Below are 19,030 nucleotides of genomic sequence, written 5' to 3'. Positions count from 1 at the left end.
CACACGAATGTTATAAATCTGTTTTTTTTTTTCGTATTACCTTTTCGTAATAATAACAAACCCTACAAAAATAAATTACGAAATCGAAGCTGTTCTCGAGATTTACGATTAGCAACATCTTTATATTTATGTATAGATTTTTATATATCTATTTTGTATTTTTTTACTTAAATAGGAAGTAGATTTTGAATTTGAAAGTCACGTCTTTATACTAGTTTTTTTGAATTTGCATTAACGAGTTGACATTTTTGGATATTTAAAAAAAAATACGTGACGATATTTTCGAAAATTTAAATTTAAAATTGATCTGTGGATATTATTGAACAGGTCAGCAAAAAATATATTATTCGGTTTTATTTAACATGATTCATTAAAACCGTTTAACATTAAAAATATTGTTTAAAATATATAATATTATATTAGTACGCAACGCAACGTCACGCCTTTTATCCCCGAAAGGGTAGGCAGAGGTGCTCATTACGACACGTAATGCCGTTATACAATGTACATTGTACACCCACTTTTCACCATTTGTGTTATAAGTCCCATGTAATAGGGGGTGAGTATAATATATTAAGTAATTAAATTAAAAAGCATTTCAACGTTGAAACAGCATCAGTGAGATCATCATCAGTTGAAACAGCATCAGTACTTTAGACTACAACAAGAAAAGAGGAAGACAAGTGAGTCGTTTTGTTTGCTCAACTTTATTTGTACAAACATAATAATAATGTATACAGTGCCTACAACATTCGAGTACGACAACATTACATCACATTTATTACTAAGAACTTGCTTGATAGAAAAGATGCAGAAGTACGTTTATCTTAATAATACACTTTAATAAATACATATATATACAAAATCTCGATCGTTCGATTTAGATCATGGTGGCAAGCCTAACTAGCCCACTACACAGAAGATATTACGAATGTATGGGCACAAGTTAGTTAGCGCTAATACAGGTTGCATTCTCTGCTGAACCCGATGAGAAAGGCAGACAGACTCGCAATCCTTCTCCTCATCCGGAAACCCCAAAAGACTGGCTACGCACCTATAATTATGTGATGAGTAAGCTCGTTTATCGCTATATCCCAAAAAAATGGGGATCTGAGCTTGATACTTTTACCTAATACCTAAATACTGTTTTTTGATGTCGGAAAATCATTAAATGACTTCTCCCACCAGACGAGAGGCAGTGTCTCTTACAGACTAAAAACCACCGTTCCTACTCTTTCTCTTCGAGCCGGAGCCTTGGTAACCCGCTAGGTAGTCCGCAGCACTGGGTAATTTCAATAAATACTTGGATCTTTTATCATGATTAGCGAAAATAAACGATTTACTCAACAAAACCCTTCAAATAAATCACATATTGTTAATTTACGTAATGATTGCAAATCATTAAGGTACCCATTGTACCTATGTCAAGTGAATATTAACAAAATGGCTTCCATAATGCACATCGTTATTTTTACGACATAAGTAGGTACTATGCTTCTATATTGCTAGTCTGTCTTTAATAGTTTTTATGGAATTCTGTAATTTTAAAAACCGTACAGAATTCAGTTCTTATCGCATAGTATCCACTGCTGAGCAAAGATTTCTTGTCATACGTAGAAGGTTTGAGCATTAATCACCACGCTTGCTCAATGCGGGTTGACAATTTCGAACTTATAATTAGAAATTATAAGCCCAGGTTTCCTGATGATGTTTTCCTTCACCGTTTATCAGTACATAACAACTCTGAAAATGTTATATTGGGCCGTTGGTGAATGACAAACGTCATTCACTTGAGATGACGCACGCATGAGAAGCGGATGTCTTTAACCTCCGCGAAACCACAACATATGGGCAAACTTACCATTACTGACTTGGAATCAGAAAGCGTCAACAATATAATCCAGAAAACAAATAGAATAGCTACTGATGGTCCATCGCATAATCTCTCTCCGATCGAGTCGGATCAATAAATTTTCAGCTATTCATAAAGACTGTATGAGGACAAAGAGAGTGCATGTGCACTCAATATTTTTGCCCAGTACACTAGTCACTTCTGACATCGGCCATTGAACTTTTTTCATCGAAATCATTTAGAAATACATTATTAGATAAAAATTAAAAAAAGGATCCAGTTTTGCTAGTCCTTTAGTGTTTCTGACGCAAACACATGCTATTAATATAGAAATTTATTACTTCTCATTTATATTTCATTGCGTAGGCCCTGGCATTATCCATTATCATAATTATTAAGGCGCTTTGCACATGGAGCAACTATTACAGCAACTTATTGTTCCAGACTCGTGCATTTTTAAACACCTATTTGGGAGACGAGAAAATTGTCCTGGCAACTTATAACAGTTTATAGGTATACCAGCGATTCGCCCCAGCTTCGCATGGGTGCAATACTGATATGCATTATACATATAAACCTTCCTCTTCAATCACTTTATCTATTAGAAAAACTGCATCAAAATCCGTTGTGTAGTTTAAAATATTTAAGCATACATAGGGACAGAGAAAGCGACTTTGTTTTATACTATTGTAGTGATTAACTCGAGTTTTGAGTTGCAGTGATCATTAGAAACATTGCCAGTTTTCTGTTCCTGTAACCGATGAGTAAAAATTATATTCCTAATTTTCACCACTAGCAATTATTATTATTACAGGAAACTTTCAAAAAGTTGATAGTTGTCCCAATTTGTGCTGCTCTGTGTGTACACCCCCTTAATTTTTTCAAATTATTTAGTGATATTTCTTAATATTCTTTTATATTGCTTATCATGTGAAATCCGCAGTCACGTGTATTCTACCAAACATTTGTTTTTAATACAACTCGTTATACACCGTATCCTTCTAATGTCAAGGTACATTATTAAATACATAATATTAAGTAAATATTTGAGCTCAGTCGTGTGTAGGCCTAGTCTATTGTCATAGTAAAGTGAAAAAAAACTGGATGGTAATGTGTTTTATTTACATATTGTAATTATTACCCACGATGTGGTGGTGCGTACTGACGTCATAGTATGTTTGAATACCTTTAGTACCATTAACTCTGCTACTGCTCATTGCTCAAATACTTTTAGGACAGAAGTCCTAATAGGCACCCAGCAGTGTTGCAGTTTCAGTATATTAAATTACACTGCACGGTTGGCCTAGTGGTCGACTGCTGTCCTACGTGTCTCGGGTTCGATTCCCACACCGGCCAGTGCCAATAGCATTTTCTGAGTAAAATTACCATTATAAGCTCGTAGCCAAGAAGCTCGGTGCCTGCCCTCTTTTCGGTCGTGTAGATCTGCCATCCCGAAAGGAAAGGTATACAGACATGGTATGACTTCGGTGATAGCATACTTTTTATCCCACGGGAACGTGGGCGAAGCCGCTGGCAGAAGCTAGTATATAATATTTGTAACTACTTTTATGTTATTTATTACACTAGTCATATAGGCACGGAACTGCCTGTAGAAGGCGTTTATGGACACAGATACAATAGTAAGTAGTAATAGTATCGTATCTGTGTCAATGTATTGATTAAGATAGTTATCTATTTTTAAATAAGCATAAGACATTCAATGTATTTTCTTAACTAAAAATAACACATAAAACCGTCTTTCAACTATGATCCTCCTGAGATATCAAACAAACAATGTAAGATGTATAGAGTCGACATAATTATGTGATAATAAGAGGTAGGTTTGGATGGTGTTGGTCATGAGTTTTTTTTGTATGAAGGTTGCCCAATGTCCTTACTCCAGATAGTATATTTGAAGTAAGACCAGATCGGCTAATTAATTAGACAGGTTTATAAAAATCTGTAATAAAACCACCACTCACAGCTTCGCAGTTCGGTTGAAACCTGCATCGACATCGCAGCGATGTCCGTTGTGCTTTTTATTGTACTCATTGCTATCATCATTGCGCTGTCTGTGGCGCTCTACCAGAAGACCACAAACGCATTATGTATATCAAGAAGAAGACTGGATGGCAAAACAGTAATAGTGACTGGAGGAACAGCTGGAATGGGCCTCCACATAGCTACAGACCTGGCCCATAGAGGAGCGCGAGTGATAGTCGCCTGTCCCTTTGAAGATGAAGGTACCAACGCCAGGAAACAAATAGTGGAAGAGACTGGCAACGAGAACGTGGTGTACAAATACCTCGATTTGGGATCTTTACAATCTGTGAGACAATTTGCTGCAGACATCTTGAAGACTGAGGACAGACTGGACGTTCTACTCAACAACGCTGGAGTTTTAGTTCCTGGAGACTTCCTGACTTCAGATGGAATGAACTTTATAATGCAAGTGAACTACTACGGAACATTTCTACTGACACTACTACTTATCCCTCTTCTAAAGAAAACTGGGAAGCCTGGTGAAGCGAGCAGAATCATAACAACAGCGTCAGTGACACACCGTGTTGCAAAAATAGACATCGAACATTTTAATAAAACCAATTATTGGAAACGATATGAGATTTATTCTAATAGTAAGCTATGTATCGTCCTTTTTGCCCATGAACTATCAAAACGATTGAAAGGCTCGAATGTAGTGATCAATAATGTAGATCCAGGATTTGTTGGCACCAGAATATACGATTCTGCAAATAAAACATTAGGATCCTTCGTAACATCAGCAACGAAAATATTGTTTAAGACCCCGTGGGAAGGCGCACAAACAGCTTTACATGTTGCGTTGGACAAGAAGGCTGGAGAAGTGAGTGGAGCATACTTCATGAACTGTAGAAGAATTCAAGCTGCGAAACATGCGTGTTGTGCTAAAACTGCTAAAGTGCTTTGGGACGAATCAGTGAGATTAGTGAAAGTAACAGAAGACGAACTAGAACAATGTTTTAAGTGATTTCTTTTATTCTAGCTTAACGTACTTCTAGTCATGTATTATTTTGTATATAATGTGTTATAAAATATGTCCAGGGTATGGATCTTTATTTACAACAGTGAATCGAGCAAAATCAATTAATTGTAATATACATATAGGCAGGACCTACATTAGAGTCCTCTGTAGATAATTATAGACTAACAATCTTTAGGAAAATGAATAAAATGTTATGAAATTGATTAATCAATCATTTGCTGCAACTAAGCGAGTCTGTTGGCATTTATTTACCATGCACAATTATATATCGATAGACATTGACATAATTATCGACATAGATATCATTTCCAATGGTCGGTCCTTGTGATAAACCACTCACCAATTACACAATTTTAGATTTCGCTGTAACTACTTAAACATTCAGAATCGAAAATACTTGATTTAAAAATTTGACATTCAAACTCAAAATCTTGTGATGACCTTGCTACCTGCTCACCCAAAAGTCAAAGTCTCAAAGAATTTTAAATTTCAAATAACCCCCACACTTGACATTTTTGCAAAATAAAATTAATGACAAAATATAGTTAATAATATATTTTTTCTCTCTACACAAAGGATTATGTTTTTGTCATAAAAATATGATACAAAATCAGAAGCAAACATTAAGCTCATTTGTGAGAGACTGCGGTCTATACTAAGATTAATTAAGGATTGATTATATATTTCTACGGGATACGGAGCAAGCAAACAAAGCAGACGCATCACCTGATGGCAAGGGAACACCGCCACCCACTAATAACTTATTTTCTTAAAATTTTCAGTCTTTTATTTTTTTTAAACGTTGCTCCACATTAGGATTTTCTCATGTTTCGTGGGTGCGTTTACAAACATACAAGTTCACGTACACATGACACCCAGACCCGAAACAACAATTTGTGGATCACACAAAGAGTTGTTCCGTACAAGAATCGAACCTGCGACACGTTGCACGTCAGCCAGTTGCCCAGCCACCGCACCAACTGTGCAGTCGTATAGGATCTATCAGGAAAAAACGCAAAAAAAATATTACTAATTTATTTCGGGTGAAGCAAATTATCACATCGATACACTTACATTAAATTAGACTTCGGGACATTACTGAAACTAGCCCGGTCCGAGCTGGTAACTTAACGCATTTGTAATTTTTAGACTGTAAAACTATTAACTGATACATCCAATAACCGATCTTAATCCAAAATATTTGTATCGAATTTTATTTTTAACAGAAACTCTGTAGAACTAATGTCAAAAATCGATCTCAATCTAATATGATTTTGGATTGAGATTGGTCATTAAAATCGGCATTAAAAAGAAAAATGAGTAAACTAAAACAAGAAAGTACCTAATTGTTTCGGAAGAGCATCCCACGTTGTTGTAAAATATAGCTCTTATATCTAATATACTTAAAAAAGAGACTCGCGTTGTTTTAGTTTTGTAGTAAAGAGCCTCGTGAGCATAAATTATGCCTCGACATGAGCATATTTCTAAAAATTACAAGTACAAGAATCGGATTCTAAAATTATCCTCAATATACAGTGAACTTATCTTACATAATAGGGAACACGAAAGCTTAATAAGTTAACTAAATTACTATACCTAACAAAGCGCCTAAGTAAAAACTACAACCACCCACTTCTACTGCTTGCCTCATTATCGCTCTAGGCATACAAATCCTTCAAAAACAAAGGGGTAGATCATGACCCTTTCCACCTGCGGTGGTTGCACCTTCGACCCTCTTTAATGGATCCGAGGACAATGGATTTGGAGGAAAAGTTCTAAGACATTTCTAAGTGTGGGAGAGCCATGATTTTGCACGAATTGGCCAGCTCGACCGGAGTCATACCACGGCCTTAGAGAAAACCGACGTGAGGTAAACGAGTAGACGGATCACCTGATGGTAAGCAATCGCCGCCATCAGAGGCGTTAAAAGTGCATTCCAGGCCTGTTATGGGTTAGAAAGGTTGTTGGAGATTCGGGGATTGGTAACCCCACCCACACAATGAAACACAATGTAAGCGTTGTTTCACGTCGGTTTTCTGTGAGTAACGGTAAAGTAACGTAAAACCGTGGCGATTTTACCCGCATAGAGAAAACCAGAAAACGCACGAGCAGCCGCACTTGCAGTTTTTGTACGCAACTGATTACAAAAACGCACAGCACACAAACACTAAACCAAAATAAAAAAAAATTAAAAAGTACACACACACACAACGTCACGCCTTTTATCCCCGAAGGGGTAGGCAGAGGTGCACATTAAGGCACGTAGTGCCACTATACAATGTACACCCAATTTTTACCATTTGTGTTATAAGTCCCATGTAATAGGGGGTGAGCCTATTGCCATATACCGGGCACAATTCCAGACTCCGTGCTTCTACTGAGAAATTTTCGAAAAATGCCCAGCAATACTTTGCCCGACCCGGGAATCGAAAGCGACACCTGTTGTTCGGCAGTCGCACTTGCGACCACTCGACCAACGAGGCAGTCATGTAAAAAGTAATGGGTTCCAAAAAAAAAATTAAGGTGTACAACGCTAAACTTTTTGCTATCAGCAACAATTTATTATTAATTTTTAGGTTTTTGCAGAAGTAAATTTTTTTTGACAAATTATTTAAATTATTCATAGATTTATTTTAATCAGAACTGGTTCGCCTTGAAGTCCTTGAACAAACAAACATATCTCTAACAATAATACGACGATAAGATCAAACCATGAGAAATAAGGTTTATATTGGGGCAAAACAGCTCTTTGTGCCGCAGTGTATTAGAAGCTGGTGGCGAGTCTGTATCTACGAATATGTTCGTCATAGTATTTATAGTCCCTACTATTATCATCACCGCATTGACCTTGGCTCTGTACCAGAAGACCACAAACGCAATATGCCTGTCAAGAAGAAGACTGGATGGCAAAACAGTAATAGTGACCGGAGGAACAGCTGGAATGGGCCTCCACATAGCTACAGACCTGGCCCATAGAGGAGCGCGAGTGATAGTCGCCTGTCCCTTTGAAGATGAAGGTACCAACGCCAGGAAACAAATAGTGGAAGAGACTGGCAACGAGAACGTGGTGTACAAATACCTCGATTTGGGATCTTTACAATCTGTGAGACAATTTGCTGCAGACATCTTGAAGACTGAGGACAGGCTGGACGTTCTACTCAACAACGCTGGAGTTGGTATGCCTTGGAACTTGCTGACATCGGATGGAATGAACTTTGTAATGCAAGTGAATTACTACGGAACATTTCTACTGACACTACTACTTATCCCTCTTCTAAAGAAAACTGGGAAGCCTGGTGAAGCTAGCAGAATCATCAATACAGCGTCAGTTCTACATCGTATTGCAAAAATGGAAATGGAAAACTTGAACAGAATTAATTACTGGAACTACAAACTCAGAATTTATGGCAACAGTAAACTTTGTATCGTATTATTCACACATGAACTCTCTGAAAGGTTGAATGGATCGAACGTCGTAGTTAACAGTGTGGATCCCGGGTTTGTGGGCACCAGGATATTTGATGCCCTGAACATAGTTATAGGATTTATTTTAACGTCGATATCGACATTATTCTTCAAGACGCCGTGGGAAGGCGCACAGACAGCTTTGTACGCTGCGTTGGACGAGAAGTCTGGAGAAGTGAGTGGAACATATTTTATGAATTGTAGAAGGTACAGAGCTTCAAAACAAGCGCATTGTAGTAAAACTGCGAAAGTGCTTTGGGAAGAATCAGTGAAATTAGTGAAGTTAACAGAAGATGAATTAGAACAGTGCTTTAAGTCGTTACCCTGAAGCTGCTAAGCTAACCATTCAAAATGCGTTATTCTGTAATTGAATGTACAAATGAAAATGTAAGTTTAAATAATACGTAATGATTAATTGAACTCTGTCTGGAACACGTTATTTTCTTTTAATTCTCTCAAAGTCATATCATTGAGACCAATATAAAGCATTTTTGGGTTGCAATCAAAATAGAAGTGTCACTCTGTTGGTTAGTCCTCTAGTAAAGCATTTTTTCGTTCCAAAGTATAGATTCATATTAAGAAAAACGTGTAAGAAATTCCATGATTACTATTATTTCGTAAATTTTACGATGCAGTGAATACTTACCCTATAATGTATATTTTTAACGTGACTTAACCTAGAAGTGACGTCACGTGATATTTCAAATATATAACGTGTTACTAAAAGGGGGTATACATATCAAGTGCACGGTTTCTAGATAACATAACAAACGATACGGGAAGGGTTTTTTAAACTCATGTTTTCATGGTACCAAGTTATGATTTTTTCCAATCGCGCCGCCGCGCGAATCAAAATTAGGTAGACAGGTACTAGGCGATCAGATTGACAGAAGAAATGTTTCGTAATATTAGCGAGTGACCCCTGTAGTGTTGTGACACGTTTGTATGATTTGAAACCAAGAACTATGCGATACCAAGTATTTGGTACAATTTTTTTTTAAACATATTTTAAGCTTAAACTTTGTGTAGAGATTCTATTCAACCTGTATTCATCAGGGCTTGATGTATAAGGGTATTTTGTTACACGTTGTATGCATATTTGTGTATCTCCAAAAATATTTGTTTCTGTAAGAAAATAAAAATACTTGTCTAATGTTTTAAAAAAATCTACAAGACGGACACTAAAATAAAAAGTAGTAATTTACTCTATTTAAGGTTTGTTGGGAAATCGGGGATTGGGACGATTGAGAAGGGGATTGATTGGGCCTCCGGTAATCTCGTTCACACAATGAAACACAACACAAGCATTGTTTCACGTCGGTTTTCTGTGAGCAACGGTAAAGTAACGTAAAACCGTGGCGATTTTACCCGCATAGAGAAACTAGAAAACGCATGTAAGCAGTCGCACTTGCAGTTTTTGTCCGCAACTGATTTCAATGCCGTGCAATGTTACAAAAGCGTGACAGAAAAAAACCAACCACATTAGTAGCTAACACAAAATTAAGTGGTTGAACAAATAGAAACAAAGCTTTTTGTGACGGAAAAGTCCAAAAGTCAAAGTCAAAATTATTTATTTCAAATAGACTGAGAAGGCACTTTTGAATGTCAAAGCAAATTACACTTACAATATTAAAAAAAAAATCAAAATGTACTCTCTCTCTATACTCCATCTATACATCGGACTTGAAATCGTAAGTCAAAGAAAAATTTTAATACTTTGGTATCGTCCTGAATGAAACCGAAGGCGCTTGCAAGAATGCTATCGTTTATAAGTAAATAGTCTTTCATCCACGTTTTGCAATAGGTTGAAGGATGTAGGACAATTTTTCTATAGGTCATTTGTCTCTTCCTTCCTGCTCTATGCGAATTGGGACCTTGATGTCTATTTTTATCTCACTAATAACACAATTAGCACACTATACATAGTTGCAACTTCACTAGCTGCTGCCTTCGAGTTTTCTCTAATAAATCTTTGTTTTATTTCTCAATTTTCTTTTCTTTGTTTTTAATTCCAATCACTATAAAGCTATATAGAAGTAACCATACTTCTACATAAACTGACTAACTGACTTAGTAAATAAATAAATGTCTCAAATCTAAAAATGGGAACTATAACGTCAATAAAAATAATAATGTTTTTTCAGAAGTAAAAAAATGTTACAGTGGGATAAGGCATGATTTTTGTACATCTTCAACAGGTAACACAGCACACAAACACTTAACGAAAAATGCCTATATAAAAATAATGGATTGCAAAAGAAAAAAAAATGTGTGCAACGCTTATATTTTTGTGGTCAGCAACAATTTGTTATTAAATGATAAATGATATTTATTTCTGTAAATAGATTATAAAATAACACTTTTACACGTCAATATTTCAAATAGCTAGATGAGGCCGGCATTTCCTATCCGACTACTCTGAGAAGAAATGCCGAAACAAACTCAGAGGTCATAGTCTCTTTTAAAGTCCAGACAAAATCAATTAGAGATGTCGGAGAACCGTGCAAGTTTATTCTGTAGTGGTCTTTTGAGGAAAGAACCACAGCAGTTTGAGCGGACCTGTTCAGATGGCAGCACGGATGTGTCAGTTACAATTAACTCAGCTGACGGCTGTTGCTAAATGATCCGACGAACAATACCAACCAAAAGAACATTTGGGTAGGCCACACAAATGCTCACACTGTCAGAATATAATTAACTAAAAGTGAAATGACTAGGCAAACTCTCGCACGGTCCTCAAACTAAACAATATTTTATATTAAATATTTTAGGTAGTTTTATAAACACATAACAAAACAAAACCAAGTTTTTTTGAAAAAATATTTCATTTTTTTAAGAATGTTCTAGAGGTCTAACAACAAACAAACATATATCTTAACTATAATACGTATACAGATATAATTCTGGCCAAGATCGTGCAATGAGAAATGAACTTAGACAGGTTTATATTAAGGCAACGCAGCTCTACGTGCCGCAGAACATTTGGTGTTGGTGTCGAGTCTGTAGCTATGTTCTTCATAGTATTTATAATCCCTACTTTTATCATCACCGCATTGACTCTGGCTTTGTACCAGAAGACCACAAACGCAATATGCCTGTCAAGAAGAAGACTGGATGGCAAAACAGTAATAGTGACTGGAGGAACAGCTGGAATGGGCCTCCACATAGCTACAGACCTGGCCCATAGAGGAGCGCGAGTGATAGTCGCCTGTCCCTTTGAAGATGAAGGCACCAACGCCAGGAAACAAATAGTGGAAGAGACTGGCAACGAGAACGTGGTGTACAAATACCTCGATTTGGGATCTTTACAATCTGTGAGACAATTTGCTGCAGACATCTTGAAGACTGAGGACAGACTGGACATTCTACTCAACAACGCTGGGGTTGGTATGCCTGGAGACTTCCTGACGTCCGATGGACTGAACTTTGTAATGCAAGTGAATTATTACGGAACATTTCTACTGACACTACTACTTATCCCTCTTCTGAAGAAAACTGGGAAGCCTGGTGAAGCGAGCAGAATCATCAATACAGCGTCAATTCTGCATCGTATTGCAAAAATAGAAATGGAAAACTTGAACAGAACTAATTACTGGAACAAGGTTAGAATATATTGCAACAGTAAACTTTGTATCGCATTATTCACACATGAACTCTCTGAAAGGTTGAATGGATCGAACGTCGTAGTTAACAGTGTGGATCCTGGGTTTGTAGGCACCAGGATATTTGATGCCCTGAACATAGTTATAGGATTCATTTTAACGTCGATATCGACATTATTCTTCAAGACCCCGTGGGAAGGTGCACAAACAGCTTTGTACGCTGCATTGGACGAGAAATCTGGAGAAGTGAGCGGAACATATTTTATGAATTGTAGAAGGTACAGAGCTTCAAAACAAGCGCATTGTAGTAAAACTGCGAAAGTGCTTTGGGAAGAATCAGTGAAATTAGTGAAGTTAACAGAAGATGAATTAGGACAGTGTTTTAAGTCGTTGCCCTGAAGTGCTAAGCTGTAAGAAAATGTAAGTTTGAATAAATACTCAATTAAACAACCACAAGCATTGCCTTTTTTATGGGCCCTCCTCCTCTCTTATAACCTCATTTAGAGACATTTGCGACTAAACTTGAGCCCGACATCGACATTGCTGAAGGCTCGACGGTCAATACAGTGACAAATAATTAAGTTAATTAAAGTGAGTACTTACAAAGCTAAAAGATTTGTGATAAATGGGAAACTTGTTTAAGATTCTAGAATGGAATAAATGACAAAGTGTAATAAACTTTTAATTTTTTGTGAGATCCCACTTAAGTGTCCTTTCGGTAACCTTATAAGGATAAGCAAAGTTATTAGTTAATATAGTCAAACAAACATGATTTAAATGAAACTACAAGTAGTACTCGTCCACAGAAGCATAATACAACTAAATATTTCAAGGAAAACCGAAAATATAAAAATTTAAATTTTCAAACAAAATAAATGATGAAATTAATCAAGTATTAAATTCTGTGGAATCAGTTTTATATTTCTTTACCACCGAAGAGTTGAAATGTTGTAGGTGTCTAGGAATTTTACGGACATGCGGCGCAGCTGTTATAATGCCATATTTGTAAAGTTCAAAATATTAGCTCAACGAGAATAATGCACTTTTTGGCTTAACTACTGGGCCTATTTCGCAAATTTTTCGTATATTGTCAGACAAGATGATATCAAATCTGTGGTTTAAATTAAGTCATAAGAAATTTACCCATACGGTATATTAAAACGGAATTACTCTCAAGAAAATTGATTAATATTGAATAAATATTTTAAATATAAAATATTTAAAACAAATATGCAATAATGACATCTATAGTTAAGGCATGAATACAAACGCGGCTTACAACACATTTTATGATTTATTTCATTATGTGATACGATCTTTGTTTTCCTATACAGAAAATCTAGGCTGAAATGGATGTCTCGAAGTCTGAAAGTATGCAGTAAGTATAAATACCAATCAAAATCTGTTGCCAACAGGAATAAAGCGACTTGTAAAGTAATCAATGAAATTAAATCCAAATACCCAAATGAAGGTGAAACTGAACCTATTAATAAACAATGACGAAATCACAAATAATTCCCAAGACGTTTAGAAAATGTTTTCTTGACATTAACGAGAATAATACTAGTCTACCCCAACTAGTAATCTGACATATAACTTTATAATTTAATGATTATGACACTAACTATCCCTGAAGATTTGAAGTGTGGGACAGCCATGCTTCCCCATCCAATTATTCTTTAAGACGCCGTGGGAAAGACAAGTGTAATGAAAATTAAAGTAAACTGGGTTTTTCCATACTATTTGCCCATTGACCTTTATTGTATTGTTAGTGTAGCATGGCTTTCCGCAAAGTGATGCCTGATTCTATTCTATTAAATAATAATGGGTCTGAAGAATTAAATTAGTACCGGTTATGATAATATAATGAAAAACATTGTTATAATATCTGAACCATTAAGTTTCATCATCAACTTTTGTATAGAGTAAGTGATCTTTCCAGACGAACTAAAGAATACCTGATACCTAAATACACTTGCACGGTCTCACATTATCCTTTATTTGATTGTCTCGACTTTAAAAGAGATATGACCTCTGAATTTGTTTCGGCATTTCTTCACAAAGTAGTCGGATAGGAAATGCCTCATCTAGTTATTTCAAAGATTAACGTGTAAAAGTGTTATTTTGTAACCAACTTGCAGAAATAAATATCATTTACAATATTCCGGGGCAAAGATTCTCCATAATCTGTTGGTGGCTAAGTGCTACTACTCTATCTCTATAAAACCTTAGTTATGGGACAAATAACTCCTATAATATCGTCTTTCTCAGTCATGATGTGATCAGTGGTCTGATTGATGTATTTTTGTGTTTTATTGTATTTTTAAATGATGTCAGACTCATACTATCTGAATATTGTATGGCTTAAGAGCGGGATATGGCTGATCAATGTAATTATGCAACACGTGTATTATGCACAAACACGTGACCGACAATAAATATATAGGAATTTAAATTTGAATATTTGCGATGCTATTTTTTGCATCGAAGGTTATAAAAAGATATTTTTAGACACCAATGTTAACTACTATTTAAATACAGACTCGTGTGTCTATTAATAAACAATATGTTAATGTATATGACCTAACTTCCTTATCAAAATCTAAAAATAACTTGGACTTTAACTTTATTTTTGTTGGTACAATTTGAATATCTTATGTCATCAAACATTTTCTTATATAAACAAAAGCAAAACTTTTTCCTGATATAGTTACGTGAAGATAAACAATAAACATTTCGGGGTTATATGCTTAGTACAGTGCCCGCTCCCATTAGATAAAAAATATCCGATGTCCTTTCCGGGTTGAGAACCGGGCCAGCCAACACTTTATATCTTTTCAATTGTGTACAGTCTAAGTTTTTAAACTGACATGGTCACTAACACTATTATTAGAACTTATTACGGGATATTTGCCATGTTTATTCAATTTGGTGAGTTTGTGTACAGTCGTTTAGAATATAGACAGCCTCAGGATTTTAAAGCATAGTTCCCTTTTCCGTGTCTTATTTTATCGAGTCTTAAACTATTTCTGTACCAAACCTAAAGTCCCAAAGGTCACGGTTAGATATTATGATATTTTATTGAAATAAATAATGTACTCGAAATGTTTACTTTAACTGAAAATATTATTTCTGTTTGTAGGTGTAGAGGTCTTATATTTTTTTTGTATTCTCAAAAGTGTCTTTTTTAAATACAACTTATAAAGTATTTTTGTATATAAATTATGTATCAGATGGATATTTAATAAGGCGGTGGCGCCCTCTTTGAAAAATTGGTTGTACCTACTTAGACACAATGAGCTCATGCACAAAAACTTTGCTAAAGATTATATACAATAATGATTTGCATAGTTTACGATTCTATAAAGGATATTCAGATTTATTTTAATGAATAATATGTTTTTTCCTAGTAATACACATTTAGAGAACGATGAGTAAAATTCCCTAAGAAAAGAAAGATCATATAGGGGTACCTATACTATATTTTCAGATACTATTCAGGGTTTCCTTGATTAGTTTCACCTTAAAAAAACTCTGATGTGATTCGAAAACATACGAGCAAACTCGAATAGTTTACAACAAACCTACTTCAATAGTAGTCCATTCACTCAAATTTCTTTACATATAATCCAATATAATACAAACGCGCAACAAGTCGTCTTACTACCACTTGCAGAGATTTTGCGCTAGGCGTGAGGCAATTATTGCTTTTTCTTTTAAGGCTCTGATTGGTTGGTTAATTCGAGCCGGCCAATCTAATCTATTCCATCTAAGGGTTCAGAACACCAAAACTGTGTCGGTCCTAGAATGCTACCTTGGCATACTCCCGATCTCGTACTAAGTACTCTTTAGACCACAAGACGTTATTTGCAATTTCTGACGTAAATATATTTCTAAAATATTTGTTTATCACTAGAATTTGTAGAAAATGCTATTGACAAAACAAAAGTTAATCTAATATATAAAATTTACATGTCACAATGTAAGTTACCGTACTTCTCCGAAACGGCTTTGCCCATTTTTACCAAATTTTGAATGCGTATTCAATAGGTCCAAGAATCGGCTACTATCTATTTTCTATAACCCTTATATGTATTTCAACGAATTTTTTTGTATAGATTTTATATAATGAGGTATTATTTTTTTTAGAATGCAAAACGTTTGCCGTCTCGGCTAGTAAATAATAAATATGCATTTGTAAAACTAGAAACCATTCAATTTTAATAATCTAATGGATTAACATACTTTTAAGTATGTAAAGTGTAAACGTCATAATTTACTGGATTCTGCAGTGGCATTCTGCAGTCATTATTCCTTTATCATTTGCAAACCATAAAATAATATGTAATAATACTTCGAAACGCCATTTCTAAATACCCACTCATATATACGGTAATTATGTGAATGCTAAAATTAAAAAACTCGTTTAATCGTAATGGAAAAATAAGATATAAATTACCATAAACCAAGCCCTTTGAAAAACATTTTTTGAATGCTACACTTCACTATACTGATATTTTACTAGCTTTTGCCTACTAATTACAAGCCTAGTTTTAATACCGAGATCGAATTAATGGAAGAAAGAAAAATAATACTTAATGAGCAGGTTTATATTAAGATAACTCAGCCCTTCGTACCGCAGTACGGTAGAGGTCAGTGTCGGAGTCGTGTGCCGTCGCTATGTACGCCGTGATTATTGCACTCATTACTATTATTATCATCATCTTTGCGCTATACCAAAAGAAAAAGAACGCATTATGTATATCAAGAAGAAGACTGGATGGCAAAACCGTAATAGTGACTGGAGGAACAGCCGGAATGGGCCTCCACATAGCTACAGACCTGGCCCATAGAGGAGCGCGAGTGATAGTCGCCTGTCCCTTTGAAGATGAAGGCACCAACGCCAGGAAACAAATAGTGAAAGAGACTGGCAACGAGAACGTGGTGTACAAATACCTCGATTTGGGATCTTTACAATCTGTGAGACAATTTGCTGCAGACATCTTGAAGACTGAAGACAGGCTGGACGTTCTACTCAACAACGCTGGAGTTGGTATCCCTGGAGACTTCCTCACATCAGATGGACTGAACTTTATAATGCAAGTGAACTACTACGGAACATTTCTACTGACACTACTACTTATCCCGCTTCTGAAGAAAACTGGAAAGCCTGGTGAAGCAAGCAGAATCATATTAACTGCGTCAATGCTTCATCGTATTGCAAAAATGGAAATGGAAAACTTAAATAAAACGAATTATTGGAATAAGATTAGAATGTACGGCAATAGTAAACTATGCCTTGTGCTATTTGGTAAAGAATTATCAAAGAGGTTGAAAGGGTCCAATGTCGTGGTTAACAATATAGATCCAGGTTTAGCTGGAACCAGAATCTACAAATCTGCAAACACAGTGCTTGGAAACATAACGATATTGATTTTGAATTCATGCTTCAAGACTCCTTGGGAGGGCGCACAGACTTCCTTACATGTGGCATTGGACGAGGAAGCTGGAAAAGTGAGTGGAGAATACTTCATAAATTGTGAAATAGGTACACCATCCAAGCAAGCTTGTTGTGATAAAACTGCTAAGATGCTATGGGAAGAATCAGTGAGATTAGTGAAATTAACAGAAAATGAATTACAACATTGTTTTAAGTCTTTATAACTATCTTACTAGGTCTTAAGTTCTTAACAATAAATAGTGTTTACAGTGTAACAATAGTAAGTCATAGTAGTAATTAGAATGCGCTGGTTAATGGTCACGGCCGCTAATCAGTTTTAATTATTTGTAAATTTATCACTCTGATCAAAGTGCGTTTACTATTAAAACTTGTTTGAGTCCAAATAAACATTGGTGTCGCAATACGTTTGGATTTTTTTTATCATAGTAAAGGGCCTCTGCATATAGTTATAAGAAGTTGTAGGTCCGATGCGGTCAACGTATGTTGGGACTTGTGATTTGATTTGTCGAATGTTGGTGTCAATCCTTGACATTTATTTTCCTGTTCTAACTAGATTAATGTCATGTATTAGAGGGGCTGGTGAAATTTCCTCCATACAACTGTACGTATTTTCTTGGTTGTATAATCTTTTCATATGACCAAGGGTATTGTTATAAAATAGGCCTGTAACTACTATAATTGTATGTAAATATTACGTGAGCAAAAACATAATATTACCTACAAAGGTACAAAATTACTGTGCCTATAGTTACGTTTTTTGTCACTTCTGAATATTAATATCTGAAGGTTATTTAAGAAGGGTAACCTACAAACAACTGTGTACTCGTCCACACACGTCATTCGACAAAATTTATATATAGGTAGTATTTTTTTTAAAGAACGTTGCCCCACCCTTCGGTGGATTTTTTGATTCGATTGATTTGGAAATGTCTCCGGTATATGGCGATAGGCTCACACCCTATTACATGGGACTTATAATATTAATTGTGAAAAGAGAGGGGTCAGATAATACTGCTGGTTTTATTGATTATTGATTTTTAATGATTTACTCTTTTGTACTCGCAGATATTTCAGAGATTTTGTATTCGCACAGAGATCAAACATACACACATAATTATACACACTGATTTATTTATTTATTTATTTATTTAAAGTAAAACTTAATTTCCCTTTAAAAAGTAAAAAAATAATAAAAGTAACTTAATCTTAAAGTACCTAAGAATGTACTAATAATTCTAAAAAAATACGTCGCGTTGGGGGACCGCTCCTAATTATTTCTTAGAATTATTCTATTATATTCTAAAATAGAAATATAGCGGCGCGGGCGGCGGTGTAGAGTCCATATGAATGCGGTCCCCCAACGAGACGTATTTTTCTAGAATTATTAGTACATTCTTAGGTACTTTAAGATTAAGTTACTTTTATTATTTTTTTACTTTTTAAAGGGAAATTAAGTTTTTTGTCGGGGGTTTTTTAAATTTTTAATTTAATTTTTTATTTTATACTTTTTATAGGTAGGTTAGGTTAAGTTAGGCTTAGTATATTACATATTGTGGCGACACTGACAAGTGACAGTTGACAGATGACAGATGTCGCACATAGACTATCGACGAGCAAATCAATGGATG

General features: G+C 35.4%; 3 protein-coding genes across 4 annotated transcripts; all 3 read left to right on the top strand.

Annotated features, from left to right (window-relative positions):
- Positions 1 to 3,832: 3,832 nt before the first annotated feature.
- Positions 3,833 to 5,041, top strand: LOC118261825 (retinol dehydrogenase 13-like). Its single transcript, XM_035572814.2, has one exon. The coding sequence runs from the start codon at positions 3,876 to 3,878 to the stop codon at positions 4,857 to 4,859; it is 984 nt and encodes a 327-aa protein (XP_035428707.2). The 5' UTR covers positions 3,833 to 3,875; the 3' UTR covers positions 4,860 to 5,041.
- Positions 5,042 to 7,613: 2,572 nt separating this feature from the next.
- Positions 7,614 to 12,397, top strand: LOC118282377 (retinol dehydrogenase 11-like). 2 transcript variants are annotated; one of them, XM_050701089.1, is made up of 2 exons: positions 7,614 to 8,380; positions 12,054 to 12,397. In XM_050701089.1, exons 1-2 carry the CDS (start codon positions 7,672 to 7,674, stop codon positions 12,338 to 12,340), a joined length of 996 nt encoding a protein of 331 aa, XP_050557046.1. In that variant the 5' UTR covers positions 7,614 to 7,671; the 3' UTR covers positions 12,341 to 12,397. The 2 variants fall into 2 exon arrangements, with proteins under 2 accessions (XP_050557046.1, XP_035459328.2); XM_035603435.2 differs by lacking the exon at positions 7,614 to 8,380 and having other exon boundaries at positions 8,388 to 12,397.
- Positions 12,398 to 16,567: 4,170 nt separating this feature from the next.
- LOC118282234 (retinol dehydrogenase 13-like) lies at positions 16,568 to 17,806 on the top strand. Its single transcript, XM_035603214.2, has one exon. It carries the CDS (start codon positions 16,622 to 16,624, stop codon positions 17,603 to 17,605), a length of 984 nt encoding a protein of 327 aa, XP_035459107.2. The 5' UTR covers positions 16,568 to 16,621; the 3' UTR covers positions 17,606 to 17,806.
- Positions 17,807 to 19,030: the final 1,224 nt, after the last annotated feature.

The sequence above is a fragment of the Spodoptera frugiperda genome, chromosome 20 (genome assembly GCF_023101765.2).
Source record: "Spodoptera frugiperda isolate SF20-4 chromosome 20, AGI-APGP_CSIRO_Sfru_2.0, whole genome shotgun sequence".
Lineage (NCBI taxonomy): Eukaryota > Metazoa > Arthropoda > Insecta > Lepidoptera > Noctuidae > Spodoptera > Spodoptera frugiperda.
Note: the sequence above shows the minus strand (reverse complement) of the source record. Positions and strands in the feature narration are given on the sequence as shown.

Bases quoted from the DNA above. Each gene is read 5' to 3' on its own strand.
- LOC118261825 (XM_035572814.2), top strand. From the start codon at position 3,876: ATGTCCGTTGTGCTTTTTATTGTACTCATTGCTATCATCATTGCGCTG.
- LOC118282377 (XM_035603435.2), top strand. From the start codon at position 11,267: ATGAACTTAGACAGGTTTATATTAAGGCAACGCAGCTCTACGTGCCGC.
- LOC118282234 (XM_035603214.2), top strand. From the start codon at position 16,622: ATGTACGCCGTGATTATTGCACTCATTACTATTATTATCATCATCTTT.